Below are 18,978 nucleotides of genomic sequence, written 5' to 3' on the forward strand. Positions count from 1 at the left end.
TTTGTATTTATATATTTAATTTTATTTGGTATACGCCACTATGAACTTGTACTTGAAATCCATTACAGGATTTATTTTATGAGTAGTCAACTCCACAAAGACAATAATACTGCTGTGGAAGACCAAAAGGGGGAAAAAAACTGATATATTTATTTACAATTCCCTACTTTGTAAACATTTAATCTATATACTGATACTAACTTATAATGATAGAGCTTTATATAGACAAGGAAATGATGCCCTGTGTTTCTATTAATATTTGTCAACAGCATATTATGATAGAACACCAGATTTTCTTTTTGATTAGCATTATGCTTTCTCTATATAATAAACTTTTAAAGAACTAAATATAATTGTTATACAACTAAAACTACTTAAGCCAACATATTTGGCTTATAATTCATTTTTAGAATAATTTAAAGTGCTAGAAGCAATCTGGCAATCAACACTTTCTATATGAACAAAACTACCTTTAAACATTAATTTACAAGATATACAATGTTTATCTGGAATAGCTGAAATTTCAGCACAAAGTCACTGTCACATGAATAACAGCAGGATTTTTTTTTTTGCATAACATGAAGCTCTGAAATTTGCTGATGAATTATTGCCACAATGGCTTATTATTGGTTTCCTACAAAAGAGGATAAGAACTACTAGTGTATTCTATTCTTTTTTTTTTTTTCTTTTTTGAGGTCACTTGACAGTATGTTTGCATATTCACCAAGTCTACTGAGTTACAATAGTGTCTACTATAATCAATGCCCTTTTATAAGAGCAAATGCTAATGGTAATTAATAACATATGTCACAAAAAATAAAAACTACAAGATTGTTTTTCCTTTTGAACAGAAAAAAAAAACTATGTTTTTGGTATGCAACAAGGCTAAAACAACAAAATTATAAAACAGTATAATAACTGACACAATATGTTGAAGAAATATGCAATTGTTTCATAGTTTTTGCACTTATAATAATGCCCTATTTAAGCTACAAATATGTAAAGAGTATAATTTCTTGCTTAATATAGTAAATCCAATAGAAACATTAAGTTCTCATTCTCCTTTGTCAATGTATAACTCTGTATCTGATAATTCAATTCAATGAGGAAACTATGTGCCCAAACCTGCAGATCATGTGCACTGTGATTCTATTACAATCAGAATTCTCCTCAAATTTCATTTCCTTAAAATGAAATTGAGAATACTCGAAAAATTAATAAAGAGAATATTGTAGTGTGAATCTAAACTAGAACTCAGTGGTCTGTGAAGTATGTATTATATTGGCTTGTAGTTTCTCCTCCATAAAAATAAGATGAGCAGGTCCAAATATCACTTTTTCCAAACTAATAGATACAAAAGTATTTAGACTTCATTTCCTCAATGTCCCAATTTGACTGCTCTAGTAAAAGAAACAATACAGTTAAAAAAAAAAAAAAAAAAGATTCAACAAAAGAGCACCATCCTATTTGAAGACTGAGATAACATGACCTGAAAATAAGGTAGTGACTATGATCTAAATGCTGGCAAAATTCTGACGAACTCAGGTTATTATACAACATGGACCCAGGCCATTGTCTAAACTTAGGGAACTCTGGGACAGAAACATGATTTGAAAAATCAACTCTAAACTTATAGCTGTAATAAATGGTGATAGAGACTAATTTTAAAGCATGAGTGACATGTTACATTGTATTGCTTCTTGAACATTCCAAATAATGCTTGTCCATGTCAGGTTTGGGCCATTATCCTGCTAAGACAGACAGCACTGTATTTATTCAAAAGCCCAGATTTCAATGTCTTGGATAAAGAAATCTTCCTTCTTAGAAAGTGTATGATTCCCAAATGTTTTACAAGAATGGCTTCTTCCATGGTAGAGATCTCCATCAAGCCAAAGGGCAAATTCTCCTCTGCAATATACAAAAATAAAAAATTTTAATATTCATGCACTAAATTTTAAAATAATTCAATTCAATATCCAACAATTCTAAAATTGTTAGTTTTTCCAAACCCTATCCTATCCTTTATAATACTGACATAGGAAACTTTTTGTTCATGTGCCACTATAACATCACTTATTATTATCTAGATCAATGAAATGAGTCCCCTAAAATTAACTCCTATAGAATTATATTTCAGACAGGTGTCACTTTGTCATTCTTCACTTAGTATTATTAGTTTCTCTTTGTTATATGGTTTCAATATTTTTTACAATACAAAAAGTTATGAAACTCTGTATCATCTAATATAAAAGATAGTGTTAATGTTAAAGGACTGGTGAATAAAGCTTATATTTCTTTGATGTAAGTCAGAAGAATTGCTGTCAAAAGTAGATTATCAGTAAGAGAAATCAGTATTTTTGTCTAACATGCTAAACTCCATGAAATAAATTTTGATTGTTTGGGTAGGAAGTAGTTAGCTAAAGGGCTCAGTTTGAAAAGACTTTAAATGGATAAAGATAGGATGCTGAGATTCTTTATTAAGTAAAGGGACCAAGCCAGAAGTCAGATATAATAGGAACTAAAATATAGATAAGATCCAATTTATCTAATTATAGTATATCTCCCAGAAGGAGAAAAAACAGGTTATAAAAAGACTTCTTTCTACCCTATGGAGAACTTTTTTCTACTTAACAGAAGAGGAGAGGGGGACAAAGAGTAATTATTAACATAATAAAATTTACCTCAGATATCAAGCCAGTAGAACTGAGCCAGAGGAGAATAAGAGTTTTAAAAATATGGGTAATTATATTTCAGTGAAAAAAGAAAAAAAAAGTAGTCTGTAGACTTATGGGCTACTATCTATGTGAAATTGGGTTTAAGTTACTTAACTTCTCTGGGATAATGATTATATAAAAATCATTAAAAAAGCAGATTAGATAATTTCTAAAGACCCACTAAGGTCTAAAAGTTTAATAGATATAACTTCTAACCTTTAGGATTGCCAACAGAAGTTATACAGCATCATATATAAAAGTAGATTTCTTAACACTATTTTGGAAGAAAAAAAGATTTATTTATTTATACTCTGTAATCAAAAATATCAGAGAGTTAACATTATGAATCAGATATTCTAGGCATAGAGATATATTTCTGAATAAGCAAAGAAGAGTGGCTACACTGACCATGTAGAATGTAAGCTACCAACTCTTTTTAGAACCAAACAGAAAAGACTCAACAATGTGGCCACTAGGAGATCATCCATTATCATTCAAAAGGATAGCTGACAGTACAGAAAAAAAAAAAAAAAAAAAAAAAAAACTGCAATGGCATAAACAGTAATGACTTAATGAACCTTCTCTACAAATAAAAACAATACTTTGCTATGACACATGTCCCTGAAATCATGCCAGTCTGGAGAAGTCCATAATTTGAAAGCATTATAAAAATAGATGGTCCCCTAAATGGATGCTCCATGAGAAAACCATGATTCTTAAGGTCAAATCTGAATTCTTCTTTGATATATATTTGCAACTTTCTATGTGCATATATCATGAGTCACAGAAAATGACTATAAAAAATGAAGATAAATTAGAAACTATTTGAATCAAAAAATTCACTGTCTTATAGCAATAATCTTCTAGAGTCACTAATAGTATTAATATACTTTAAGTGATATCTGAATCCATATGTCTTCTAAGTAGGGATAGCTAACCATAACCAATCTGTTAGCAGAATATAAAAGCTCATTATTTCCTTGTTAAACTTGTTAAATATAAAAGGATCTTTTATTATTACCATCATTAGTATTAATTTACAGTAGTAGGGATTGCTCTACCACTGAGCTACATCCCTAGACTTTTAAATTTTTTTTTTTTTTTTTTTTGACAGAGGATCTCCTAAGTTGCACAGGCTGAGCTCAAACTTGTGATACCCCTGCATCAGTATTATCAGTCATTTATAGGTATGTGTCATGGCACACAGTATGTGTTTTTTTTTTCCTTTCTTTCTTTTTTTTTTTTTTGGGTGTTGTTTGTGTTTTTTTACACAAAGATTAGACATTTAGCTGAAATTTCAGTTGACTGGATCTAAGAACTACCTCAAAAGTGACTTCAAAGCCACTCATAGCCACTCATAAGTGGCATTACTTCTGCAATAAGCTTTATTATCTATCCCAAAGTAGCATGAATTTTCTGAAGCTTCTAACTAGAAGTTTTTAAGATTTTGTCGATTATTTTCAATGAGATGAAAAACATGATTTGTATAATTATTTAAGGACTACCAGTTCCATGGCTTTCATCAGCATTTCAAATGTATCTGTGACTTCTAAATATTTAGGTAAATGTTTTCACTTCTAAATATTTAGGTAAATGTATTCAAAAGGGTTATAGATCTATTCTAGGTGAAACACATAGAAAGTGTATTTTTATATTAGCAATGCTTTCAAAGATGATCCATGACTTTCTGAAAATAGAGTGGCTAAGAAAGTGGAAGGAACAAAAAAGTCTTCTAAATCCTTAACTAATGTCATGTAACTTATGTATACGATGATATTACAAGAACCCAGGAAGAACTCTTGCCATGGTACCAGATGGGAAAAGGTGGTTATTGGCAGAAGAAAATGAGTAAAGGTGTCTATCATTTGTTAAGGACCTATTATGTGGTAGATACTATGCTAAAATTATAGAATATCTTTTCCTCACAATCCCTTATAAAGTTGATTTAACCTCTAATTTACAACTGAGGAAAGTTTAGAATGTTAAGGAGTTTGCTCAATGTCTCACATAAAGTATATGCTGCAACTCTATCTGAATCAGATCTGATGCTAAAATCTACATTAAGCCCACATCATCATGATTTCAATTTTTTGAAAATGATACGGTTTGAGACTGTTCCCCAAATATCCATGTACCAGATGCCTATTCCTCAGCATGGTCATGTTGAGAGTAATGAAACATTTAACAGGTGGGACACAGCAGAAGGTGGCCAAGTCCTTGTGGCGGGGTACTACCCTAAGCAGTTTTCATGGACCTCAGTTCCTATGAAAACAAGTTGTTAGAGCAAGCCTGGACCCTGAATACCTCTAGTGACATCACTACTAGATGTGATGCAGCTAAGAGAACACTCACCAAAGGCCAACCGATGAGTTGTTCAAATCTCAAACTTCAGACTCCACATCTTTGAGATAAATAAACCTCTTATAAATACCAGCTTCAGGTATTTTGGAATAGCAAATGGATTAAGATGGGCGATGCCTGCTTTGAATTCTAGAATACTAAGTCCCTATAGTTTCTGTTTTCTGAACATAAGATGGGAAGGTTGGCTCATTATCAAATGATCTGATGGTTAGTTTGGTCAAATCATGTTTCCTAATCAAGATCTTGTTCCAGTAGACACCTAATGACACCGCATATATTATTTTCAAAGGCACCCATAACAACTTGAAATTGTAATACTTGACTGTGATAACTTCTTGCAGAGCTAAAAGAATTATATGTTGAGATAACCATTTGGGGGAAGGCTGAAATGACACTTTCCCCATACCAAAAATGTGTAATTGGATTGAGTAAACATATGTTGAGTCCAACAAACTAAAAATAACTAAGAAAGCTACAATAACCATGGTTACTTTTTAATCATTGTAATCATGTCTTCTAAAAATCTGTTTATAGAAAGAAGTTGTAAGAAAATTTGTTAAAATCACAAGGATGATATTTTGAAGGCTAATAAGATTCTGTGGCCTGAATGAGTTATTACTACATGTCCTTAATTGTGAGCTACAATCATGTAACACTTTTACAAATCTAGGAATTATTTAGCAAGCCTTATGTCAGAGGCTGAAGGATAAAAAGAAATAACAATGGAAGAAAGTGATGCTTGTTAAGCATGATGTGAGTTTAGGCTATGAGGTAGCAGAGGAGGATAACTCTAAATAATACATAAATGACTGAATGATGTTGGGATATTAGAATAAGAAAACAAAAGTTCCTTACAATGCTTGTTATGTCAAAAAAATCAAAAAGACTGACTCAGACTATTAAAGAATAAGAAAAATGGTGAGAACTTAGGCGAGTCACTAAAATTTTTTTGCAGGAAAAAACATTTCTATTATTGTCTAAAACATGAATCCAAATAATCTCCAGAAAAACATAACAAGAAAACTATTGAGCTTGCTCTATACATTGGGAGAAACATACCAACATGTTTATTTGAATAATTGATAACTTCTAAGTTATTGAGATAGATAGGTGCCTTTTAAATATCAAAGAGTCACTATACTCAAAAAAAAAAAAAAAGAAAAACAGAAGTTTAAATTCAAAGAGAATCATCTAAACTGCATTTTAAAATAAAGAAACAAGCTAACAAAGTTTCAAATACTATACTTGAGTGCCTTTTTTATAAATATACTTTCTTTGCCATAACATATGTTTGGATTCTAATATTAATATTTTCCAAAGATAACTGTTTTTTAAAAAAATTAATCCAAATGCATTTTAAAGCTTTCTTCCAAAATCTTATGGTGAAAAGTTCAAGAGGCTTACCCTCCACCACCAAAAGCTAGTGAATCCATGTCTCCTTTGATAAAAAACATATTATCTCCTGTCCACTTAAAGACCTACATAAACAAGAAAAAAAAAAAGCTTTGAATATGTAGATAAAAATGATAAATAAACAATTCTCTAAAATTCAAAAAGAGTTAACAAAGTCTGAACTGATAGTAACAGGAACAAAAGCTACACAAAAAGCTTGGCAAAAAAAGGATCTGGTACTTTCAGTTTCAGTGTTTACAACATAATTTCAAATTACATAATTTTACCCTTTTAAAAAACCAATTATGTAGATAGATTCCTTTCCTCAATATTAAATATAATTTCATCCCTTCACCTACTTCTCTCTCTAATATTAACTTATAACATTAAACATAAGTATACTAATTGATGCTGGACGACTAAGGTTTTTTCTTTGGGTATAGGTTGCTGTTCATCGTTCTTTTATTAAGCATAGTCATGATGTATATTCCTGATTTTGAGTTTCTATTTCTCTAAAGAGCAGTGAGAACTTAAAAACATTTGAGAGACCTGAGGAGAAAACTAGACATTAATATTCTTAAGTACTTTCTTCTTTTATGGCTGTTTTACCTAAACCTAATAACATCAATTTCTAGTACTTTACCCTTACTATATTTTTCAAAAGTATTCATTATAGTTTTCAATAAAACTTTAACACTCATATTTTCAGTTACATATTATTTAATTAATCACATTACTGTAGTTATCAGGTAACAATAGCATAAAAGGATCTGAAACTAAGCACAACTGAAGCTTAGAACATTTGTAACAACTACAGGCTTTCAGTTAATTACATTAATTGATATATTTTGTGGAAAGAATGGAAAGCACTGATTAATCTGGTGAGGCAAGTACACGAGTTTTTGGAGAACTTCTGTTGTATTATCAAATCCTTCCTCTTTTGTTCATTACAATTCTTAAATACCACCCTTTTTAAAAATCAATTATGTAGATTCCTTTCCTCAATATTAAATATAATTTCATCTCTTAGGGAAGATTTGATATGTTGAACCTGAATGTTAGTGAGTATGATTTTCCCCATTATGTCATCTTTTTATATAAACAGAATATGGGAGAAATTGTCCTTACCTCAAACTCTGGACAGAATGTAAAAACAAAGGTCTCTCCAGTACCATAAAAACCATCACTTACTTTAAATGGCTCAGATGCTAATGCACCAAAAACCTAAGGATAAAAAAAAGACATGTTCAATGATATGACTATTAGTTTGTTTCATTAAGCATTACCCTTTATCATAAATGTTCAACTAAAACATAAAAATAAAACTGGAATCTGGAATAGTTTTTATCTCCTTGTACTTAAGAAAGGAAAAAGGATCAGTTATTATACAATTCACATTCTCATCAAGTACAAAAATGTATTGGCTTTCTTATGAAGAAAAGTTCCCTTCTTGTTTTGAAATCTCATAGTATTTATTTTAAACAAGCAGTGTTAAAAAGGATTAATAATAAATTTCAGGAGGACTTCTAAGAACAACATATGTAATAAGGACAATAAGTTGCTGTGGGATCACAGTACTTAGGAAAGAAAAAATTCTTCAGTATAGGTAAACATTCTACAACTAAGGAAGTATTAGACAGAAAACTCCATAAAGGCAGGCTTTGATCTGAACAGTTTGGCCCTTTAATCCATGGCCTTGCACAGTATAAGATACACAGTAGATGCCTTAATAAAAGAATACATACATACATATATACTGGGACAAGTAATTTCAGTGCTCTAGGTTTAAGAATCCACAACATAAAATGGAAGTGTAGAAAGTCTGACAGATAAACTCTAGAATTATCGTCTCTCTTGATATTTTATCTTTACTGTCAGTCTTAATTTTTAAGACTCCCTGATTGAAAGGTTATTTTATATGCAGATATAAAAATGTGCAGCTCAATTTAGAATTATTACAAGGCAAAGTACCATATCGTGTTCATTCAAACCAAGACACAGAATATGAAAGGCACTTTAGAAGCTCTCCTTTGCCTTCTCATTACCAGCTCCACCTTCATGAAGGACAACGCTAGCCTGACACCACCACAGATTCATTTTGCTCATTTATGAACTTTCTATAATTGGAATCATGAGAAAGTTACTGTGCGAGTGTGTGTGTGCATTTTACTGGAGATTGAACCCAGGGGTATGCCACCAAATAAGCCACATTCCCAGCATCCTCCCTTGTTTTGTTTTGAGACAGTGCATCCTAAATTGCCCAGGATAGCCTTGGGCTTGCAATCCTCCTGCCTCAGCAACATAAATCACTGGGATTACATGCATGTACCTCTGTACCTGGCATGAGTTACTCTTTACTAAGTATGTTTTTTAATTTAATATTATGTGTGCAACCAATGCATGTAGTTCATGTATATGGACTAAGATGGGCACAAGCTAACACTAGAAAAGGATAACAGTATTAATCTCATAGGACTTTAATGATTAAACAACATAATGTATGATCAGACAAGTATCTGGCACGGAATAAATGTAGGAAAGATTTTAGTAGTACCAGTGTTTTGTTTTAATTAATATTGCATTTTACCTTTTCATTATTTTCCAATGCTGGTAAAAAGCCTGAACTTACTATATCAGGAATAAACCAATGTTTACCCCAGGGCTTTCCTGAGTTAAAAAACCAATGAACTTAGGAATAAAGCAATGTTTCTCTCTTTTATCTGTGATTTTGTTTTTACTATTACTCTCACAAAATTATCCTAAACTCTTAAAAACTCTACCCTTGCTTCAGGACTTTGTCAATTCATACTCTTTGCATGAACCTCATTCTTAGCTCCTTCCCAAATATGGACAACTCTTATTGTAAACACTTTTCACCTTTCTTGGGTTCTTACTATACTTATATTTTGTTCAGCATTAGTGATATTGGTATAATTAAATGTTCTTTTATACCACATCTCAATCTCTTTGAAAAACAAACTTCCCATTCATATACATCTATGTAATATTTGATATTGCTATGTGTGTTTTAAAGTACCTGATAACTGTGTACAGTGGTACACACCTGTAATCCCACTGACTTGGAAGGCTGAGGCAGGAGAATTGCAAGTTTGAGGCCAGCCTCAGCAACTTAGGGAGGACCTAAGTAACTTAGCAAGATCCTGTCTCAAAATAAAAAACAGAAATGACTTAGGGATATAGTTCAGTAGTAAAGCATCCCTGGGTTCAATCCCCACTACCAAGCAACAAACAAACAAACAAAACAAAACAAAACAAAACAAAAAAACCTGATAATTATTGGTTACTCAATAAAATTTTTATCAAAGGACTATATTAAAAGTTACTGTTGGAGAGATCCAAGATGGCAGAACAGAGGAGAGCTGTTCCATGGTAGGAAGCCAAGAAAGCAGACAGGCAGCTTCTCCACAAGGTGGGTGAAGAAAAAAAAAAAAAAAAAAGGTGGGGGGTGGATATTTTATTGGAACCTGGACACTAAAAGCAGACAGCGGGCACAGGAGGTTGGATATAATAAAATAAAGAAAAAAAGCCTCAGCAGCACAGTGGCTGCCACAGCTGGGCTGGAAGCTCCAGCCATAGAGATCCTATGGTGAGCATACTAGATGGATAAGGGAATTAAAGGAACCTGGATTTTGGGGAGGCCCGAGGTGTGTCTGGGTACAAAGAGTTTAGAGACCAAGGGCATTGTCCAACAAACCTGAAGGCCATGACAGGATATCCAAGTATGGGGAAGGAAGCTCCATGTCTCCAGGTGGTGTGGACAGGGCAAAGGAAGGAACCATTTTGCAGCTGTGGTGCAGGGGGCTGGCAACTGAGGAAGCAGATTCCTTTCAAACCCAAGTTTTGCCCAAAATATAGGCCCAGTGAACACATGCTACATGACTTAGAGGGTGCCTAAGTGACCAGAAGAAAATAAAAAGTGGAGAGAGGTTTACATAAGGGACAACTGGTCACAGGAACCCACCCGGCTCTCTACTCTTCTACTTCCAATCCCACTGCTTGCAAGACTGGCTGGGAAAGAGGCATCTGGCTCTGAAGGGCAGGGTCAAGGAAGGGTCAGGAGAAATTATTTGGAAACTGAACCTGAGACCAAGAAATGTGGGGTCTGCAGGTGTCTTAGGGGACTAAGAATTGAATGCTCCCCTACCACACAAGTGCAACTCGGGAAGCCCTGGGGTAAAGTCCTCCAGCGTGGACCAGCAAGTACTGGGCATGGGAGGTGTGCTATTTTAAAATATTCAGACCAACTGGCATTCAATGAAGAACCTGGAACTTGACTAAGCCTAAACCTGGACTCTAGGAATTCCGCCTATGGGAGCATCATACTCCAGAAGACCCCACCTAAAACTGCTGAGACAAAAAGGTGAGAATATGTTGAACTCCAATGGAAAATAATTCTTTAACATTTCATCAAGATATTTTTAAAGTTATTTTTCACTGTTTAATTGTGACCTTAATGGTACATGGACATCTATACAGTTTACTATGTTTTTTTCTTCTCACCTCTATCAGATATTTTTGAAACCAGTTATTTTTCATGGATTAGTATTTTGTGAACTAAGTTGATTAGTATAATTTAGTTTTATTTTGTATTCTATTTTTATTTAAATTTTTGCTTATGTGTATCTTTTTCTCCTACCTGTTTCCTTTGATTCTCTCCTTTCTTCTGGTATCAGCCAATCCCTATTGTTCTTTCATGTTTTAACATTTTACTTCTATCTTCTCCTCTTCTCCCTCATAATAATAACATCCTATATTATTTCTTGAAAATGCAAACTCTTTTGCAAACTTGCTATTTTTGTTAGAGGCATAACTGATCATATCATTTCTGTTTATTGTGATAATTAACATTGTATACCTCATAGTAAGAACTATTGGGTTTAATAACGTAAATTGTTCGCATTGTTTGTTATTTGTCTCCCCCTAAACAGCGAGGTACTAGAAACTGTCAGGGACACCGTAAGTCCACAGGGTAGAAACTCTATTGCCTCAGACCCATACTGTTAGATGGGTAGACACACAAACAACATAAAAAAGCAAGGGAACAAATCGCCGTAAGCAAACCAATATCCTCCAATAACAGAATCTATTGATATCACAGTGGAAGAAATAGCAGAGAAGGAGTTTAGAATTTACATAGTTAAACTGATCTGTAAAGGATGTAAGAGAGCAAATACAGGTAGCAAAAAGATTACTTCAATAAAGAGATAAAGATTTCTAAATAAAAACCAAATAGAAATCCTTGAAATGAAGGAAACAATAAACCAAATTAAAAATTCAATAGAAAGAATCACCACCAGACTAGATCACTTGGAAGACAGAACCTCAGGCAATGAAGACAAAATCCGTAATCTTAAAATAGACTTGACCATACAAAGAAGATGTTAAGAAAACATGAACAGAACTACCAAGAATTATGGGATAACATGAAAAGACCAAATTTAAGATTTATCGGGATAGTGATAGATGAAGGCATAGAGATCCAAATCAAAGGAATGCACAATCTTTTCAATGAAATAATATCAGAAATTTCCCAAAGTTAAAGAATAAAATGGAAAATCAAACACAAGAGGCTTACAACAGGACCCCAAATTGGCAAAATTACAACAGACCCACATCAAGGCACATTATAATGAAAATGCCTAGCACACAGAATAAGGATAAAATTGTAAAGTCTGCCAAGAGAAAAATATCAGATTACATATAGTGGGAAACCAATTCAGGTCTCAAATTATTTCTTAACCCAAACCCTCAAAGGTAGGAGGTCCTAGAATAACATATACTAAAATGGTTGCCAAACTAGAATCTTATATCCAACAAAATTAAGCTTCAGATTTGAAGACGAAATAAAGACCTTCGATGATAAACAAAAATTAAAAGAATTTGCAACCAGAAAGCCTGCATTCAGAATATTCTCAACAAAATTATTCCCTGAAGATGAAAAAAAAAGTGAAAACCAGCAAAGGGAGGAACTACACTAAAGGAATAATCAATCAAAGGAGAAACTAATTCAAATTAAAAACTACAAACAAACCAAAATGACCAGGAACACAAATCATATCTCAATAATAGCCTTGAACAATATTAGCCTAAACTCATCAATCAAAAGAATGTAGACTGCAGGATTGGATTAAAAAACAAGAACGAAAAATATATTGTCTCCAAGAGACTCACCTCATAGGCAAAGACATATATAGACTGAAGGCAAAAGGATGGGAAAAAACATTACTCACATGGATCACATAAACAAGCAGGGGTTTCTATCCTTTAAAAAGAGTTATGTAAGCTATATAATTGTAAATATTCAATTGTAATATTACCTTAATACATTTTTAGCCTCTGTAGGGTTGTTTTGATAGCTCTCTTTCCATTGATATTTTTTCTTGATTAGATTTGTTAGATTTTTATCAACTTTTAGCTGTATTATTTCTTTTCTATTTAACATATTTCTGCTATTTGTTCCTTCCTTCTACCTAATTTGAAAATAATTTGTCAATTGAGCTTCTTTCTGACACAAAGTATCTTTAAGTTATAAGTGTGCATCTGAGTATTATTTTGTCCCAGAGATTAAGCATTTATTACCACTTAGTTCAAAGCACTTTTTATTTACTTTTCTTGTGCTTTCTTCTTTGATCTGTGAGATATTTATAAGTGTGCCATTTAATTTTGAAGTAGTTGAGACGTGGGGGTGGGGTTCTATATAGGTTAAGGTGATTGATTTTTTTTTTTGAATTTTTTAATATTTATTTTTTAGTCTTTTCAGCGGACACAACATCTTTGTTTGTATGTGGTGCTGAGGATCGAACCTGGGCCGCACGTATGCCAGGCGAGCGCGCTACCGCTTGAGCCACATCCCCAGCCCCTATGATTGATTTCTAATGTAATAAATGATGCAGGAAACAGTCTGCATGATTTCAAATTTTTTAAATGTTTCAAAGCCTATTTTATGACAGAATATAGTCTATCCTTACTAATTTTCTACTTGTTATTTTTGTGTATAGTTCTCTATAAATAACAAATAGGTCAAGGAGGCTGATAATGTTGTTAAGCCTTCTATATCACTACTCCTTCCAGCAAAGTGAGGGGGCTTAAAACCTCCAAATACGACTGTGGATTTGTCTTTCCAGTTTTATTAATTTTTACTTCATGTATTTGGAAATTTTGTTTTAAGGTCCATAAACATTTAGGATTGTTAATACTTTAAGAAGTTACTCTATTATGGTTATGGAATGTTTCTCTTAATCTCTGAAAATACTTTTTCTTGAAATATATTTTATGTTAATAGCTCTATTTCAGATTTGTCATGCTTATTTCCCCCTTCTTTTGCTTTTAACCTATTGGTTCAAATTAAAAACTACATTGAAATTTAAAGTGTGATACATGTATAGAGAATATAGTTATTATTTACTTTTTATACATGTTTAACATTTATGCCTTTTAATTATAATAACTAGACCATATATATTTAAAATAATTATTATTTAAAAAAAGAACATCTGACATGAAGGTCAGAGGAAAATTGGGTCAATGATAGGTTGGATGATGTAATATTTTGGAAAACAGGTTGACTAGTCCTATTGTCAGGCTCAGAGAGAAGATTGTTGGAATGCTTTTGTTGCAATTGTTCATTCTCTCATTTATCATATGGTACACAGTAACTGATTTATTTTATTATCTGTTAAAACTTTTATTTTCAAATAAAAAATTACACATACATATATACATATACATGTATACACACACACACACACAAATATATATATAATAGCACAGGCAATCTCTGAGGTCCCCCATTATGGTTTTAACACGAAATTCTCTAACAACAAATAATGCTGAGTATTTTTTCATATGCTTATTGGCCATTTGATTTTCCTCTTCAATGAAATACCTCTTTATGTATTTTTGTTAATTTTTAATTGCATTATTGGCTAATTGTTGAGTTTTCCAGTCTTTGTATATTTTGTAAACAAGTAGGTGTATTGCAAATGTTTTTTCAGTGTGTGGATGGCTCCTTTATAAATGATTTGTTGACTAAAAAAATTGAAAAAATAAAATTAAAAAACTAAATTTATAAAAAGTTATTGTTACTATAATCTCTGTAGTCACTTAAAGGATAAGGTATTGCGGTTAATTTTTCATACCTGTCCATCACTGTCTTTAATCACCATCAGTACTGGGGTATCTAAACCTGTCATTGTTCGATAAAGAGTCTTCAAGCTTGTGCCATGCTTCCCAGTACCATAAACAAGAGTCCATGGATAGCCAATTGTTCTGGGTGGAAGATGCTTGGTAAGCTTAGAAAAACAAAATGTCAGCATTTACTTGATAGCTTATTGTCAATATTCAGGATACTAATAGCAACTGGAATTTAATCATTCTTATAAATGTAGGCTACAAAGAAAAACCAACAGAAATTTTTATCATTCTCAAAGATTCTGAGATGCTTGAAAAGCAATTACACATTTCTTAGCATGAAATATTAATTATAAACTAAGAAAATGAAGAATCATTCTGAATCAGATTAGAGATAAGAAATATGGATTATTTGTTGTTTATGTCCTCTGTATTGAGTTAACATAAATAACGGATGGACTGTCAGTTTGATTATTCAAACATTTCTCATGGGAGCCAGATTAACAGATATTAAACTTTAATTCTTCATAGCTGAACTTGAACAACTATGTCAATAATTTCTCTATTTATATAAGACTACAAAATAGTAGCATCCAATTCTTATAGTGTTTGTAACAAGTGCATGAGATAATAATTATTAAGCATAAACAGCACAATAATAAACCAAAATTGGCTAGGCTGGTGTTGCATCTAAATTGCTATCGTTATTTATTCTAGTGCCTGTTTATTTAAGTCTACTAATACCTTCCATTAACACTGGTTAATGTATTTATTATGCTTACTTCCTCTTCATGGAAAAGGAATAGTATTAGCAGTAATCCTGCCATTGCAAACACAACTGAATAGTTGTGTTTTACTCTCATAGGCATACCTCAAGTAATGTACATATGTGGACACATCATACCTTTTCAATTTGATCTGGCAGTAAGAGTTCACTGGGATCACTTAGATTTGGTCGAAAAGATTCAGACTCCAGGTCTGCTTTCACCGGAGCAACCTGCTTTGAATTTAAGTCTTCTCTTGTAGTAATCTAAAAGAGTAAATACCAATAGTACATTAATATAAAATTGTGACATACCTTTAAACATTTCAAGCCTTTTGAGTTAAATAAAACTTTATACCTCAGAGTAGGTGGCTAAAGTTTCAACTTAAGATTTTATAAGGTAAAAGATGCCCCGTCTATTATTAGTGACATTCAATGCAGAAAAAGATTTCCAACAAACAAACAAAAAAAGACATCTTTCTCATTTACTATACAAGGAAAAACTGGTAATGAATAATAAGTGCCCATATTTTTGTGTAATAGAAGAGAGTTGCACGCAAATTTTAGTCCTTAAAGTGCAAAAGTGAGCCAGCTAGCTTGCTTTTAATTAATTAAATGCTACTTAAAATACATAAAATTATTGTTTTTCATGTGAAACATAAAAGTTTTAAAAACTAATTAAGAAAACTTCTGGTATCAAAATTTTAAGGTAAGGATAGTAATTTAAAAGTACAACTTGATTTTCATTGGTTTGTATGTGTATTTAGTTTTTTCATTGAAAAATTAACCATTTTTAATGCCATCGTTTTTTTAACATTTAAACACTGATTTTTTTTTATCTAAGTTGAACCAAACAATAAATTTAAAAGTTAATTTATTTGCAAATCTTTTTAAATACTAGATCAACTTAATGCTTTGCTTGATGAAAATGATGTTATTAGTGTTCTTAAAATGATAAAAGTGTTAATTTTGCAAACCTTAGAACTATATATCATTTTGTTGGTACTTACTTTTTATATTAACTTATGTAAGTAAAACACAACATTAGAGAATAAAACATATGATGAATAACTGTTATTTGACAAAACTTTAAAATTGGGAAATATATAGTATTCTATTGGAGCAGATAACTAAAATGTGGCAAAGCTCAGCAGCTGATTCTATGTGCAAATAAAATCTTGATAAATGATTTTATTTCTTTAACAGATTTCTTACCAAACCTAAACAGAATATACTTTCAAACAATACATATTCTATAACCATATTATTTTAATGAGAAGCTAAATATTATTTCTTTCACATCATTATAATGTTTTACCCTAATTCTAATGATGTGAAAAGTTTAAAAAAGAAGACAAAAAGATATCCTAGAAAGCATTAAAAGAAAAGAAAAAAATTCAGTAGGTCCAGCAAAGCCATAAATTATATGAAAGAATCTTATTAAAAAGAAAGAAGCATACAACTAATAAGAACAAAACTAAAAATGAGTTTTCAATTATATCTCTTTCTTGTTAAAAAAAATCACAGAGATTATTTCACAGGATTTGAAATAATTTATATACTTCTACTGCCTACCCTATATTATTCCAAAATATTTCCAAAATTAACAAGGAATGAATTCATCAAGAACAAAAACCAATTGGTCCCATTAAGATATTTGATGTGGAGTTGATACAACTGAAATAGCATTAAAGAAGAGAAAATATCTTAGCCTTGATATCCATTAATATTTTTAAATTTTCCCATCATCTCACATCTTTCAGATTCTGTTCAGTAAGGATTTAATCACAAAACACAAGACATTCTTCCAATGTTAAAAGTAAATGAAAACTCATTGCTCAAAGAACAGAGTACTAAGGAAAGTTCTAACATGATAGAAAATTCTGAACACGTTTCAAATGAAAAGATAACAGAAAAGTTAATCCTATTGCTCTTCAAGGCAATACTGTATTCTTTAACACAAAAGGAATTTTCTGGTGGGATATTTTAGTGCTCCAGTCAAAACAAATCCTTCAAATGTGAGATTTGCCCTGACAAAAGACACTAAAACAGGTAGTATTCAATCTCCAGAGGGATTTAAACTACTGAAAGGGGCACCTGGAGACGTCTGCAGAGTGTGCGCAGTTCCTCAGTATTTAGAGCATCGATCCTGCGGTGATACTCAGCCACTGACACTACCTGAATATGGAGACAGGAAGACAATAATTCCACTGACAGTTGAGAAAATTTAAAAAAAAAAAAAAAGAAAGAAAGAAAGAAAAGAAAAAAGAGAAACTTAAATGGGGAAAGAGAACTGTAATCAGGATTTCTTTCCCAACTCCATTCTGAAAAATCCAAGAAATTTACATATCAAACTAGAGTAAAAACATACATGAATGAGTTTTACCACTACATCAGACTACTTAACTGAATAGATTTTATACAGGAAACACTATGTAAAATATAACACACTTTGCTAACATCAATGGTAAAATCTAAATGATCTTGCACAAAGAAAGTGGAAAGTATCCCCCAAATCATTGGAATCGAAACATTACATCTTAATGGCTATGATGGAGTAATTTTTCTAGGCATAGGTGTCAATAATACCCATATCAAAAAAAAGGAGAGAAGGACAAGAAAAACATAGGAAATGCACTTTAAAACCCAAGACAATAGAAAGAAAAAGCTCAAGAAAGAAAATTAAATTTTCAAAAGGATGGCTAATCAACAGTACCTTCTTTCAAGTTGTTGCCTTTTCCTTTTATTCACTGATTATGGTTTGTACTGTAACAGTTATTTGTGACTACTTTGTACATTCTAACTTTGCAAGGGAAATACTATATCTTTCTTAATTATCTAGACTACTCTCTTGGTTAGTACCAAGTCTGAAAACCAAATAGGACAAATAAACAATTACAGAAAACCCACAAAATATACAAGCTTCGTCAGGTTGACACAACAGATACAGCTTTTTCAGATAATGACAAAATCACACAAACTGTTACCATAATAGAGTGAACTACTACTATACTAAATATGACTGCTTCTCCAGAGCTCCTGTTATCAATCAGAAGAGATTATGTGTAGAGGCTGTGGCCTTGAAATGTGGCCTATAAAAAGTTTGTACTTCTAACCTATTTTTAAGGGTTCTTGGTCTAATTGATTGAAATAAATTGGGTGCCAGTAAACATTAAGATAAATTCTATGAAAAAAAAATTGTCAATCGCTATAAAAGACATGAGAAAAGAAAAAGAAACTGGACAGCTCCCATTCTGGTCGTTGTTAGGTTAACTTTTGCTAAGCCACAATGGATGCAATATGGTAGCTGACTTCTTACTTAAAAGGCAACTTAAAGTGATTATGTCTTCCAGTTTGGGGGAGAGGAGTCAGATAGTCCCTGGTTTAGTCTTTTACTTTATCAAATAAAGGAAATAATAAGATATGTACCAAATAGGGGTTTTATGTAACAAATAGAGATTTTATGCAAATGAAATGAAGAAATGCCTAGTACTTTCTAATGAGAACTACTAGAAGTTATTTGGGTTAACACTATTTTTATTTGATCACTTTTACCTATTACCCTAAATACTAACTAAGAGTAGCTAAAGAGCCTCC

General features: G+C 31.9%; 1 protein-coding gene across 10 annotated transcripts in view; it reads right to left on the bottom strand.

Annotated features, from left to right (window-relative positions):
* Positions 1-18,978, bottom strand: part of Oxr1 (oxidation resistance 1) — a 327,871-nt gene continuing 308,893 nt past the window's right edge. For 6 of the 10 annotated variants that reach the window (XM_071602182.1, XM_071602184.1, XM_027949221.3 and 3 more), the window contains 6 exons: positions 17,479-17,559; positions 15,523-15,648; positions 14,627-14,779; positions 7,596-7,691; positions 6,480-6,553; positions 1-1,908 (listed from right to left, as the gene is read on the bottom strand). In XM_071602182.1, coding sequence (XP_071458283.1) covers positions 1,773-1,908; positions 6,480-6,553; positions 7,596-7,691; positions 14,627-14,779; positions 15,523-15,648; positions 17,479-17,559 — 666 coding nt within the window. In that variant the 3' untranslated portion in view covers positions 1-1,772. Of the gene's footprint in view, positions 1,909-6,479; positions 6,554-7,595; positions 7,692-11,124; positions 11,220-14,626; positions 14,780-15,522; positions 15,649-17,478; positions 17,560-18,978 lie in introns of those variants that run through there. The other 4 variants (XM_071602183.1, XM_027949226.3, XM_071602187.1 and 1 more) reach the window with 2 other exon arrangements.

Source organism: Marmota flaviventris, chromosome 15, assembly GCF_047511675.1.
Source record: "Marmota flaviventris isolate mMarFla1 chromosome 15, mMarFla1.hap1, whole genome shotgun sequence".
Taxonomy (NCBI): Eukaryota; Metazoa; Chordata; class Mammalia; order Rodentia; family Sciuridae; genus Marmota; species Marmota flaviventris.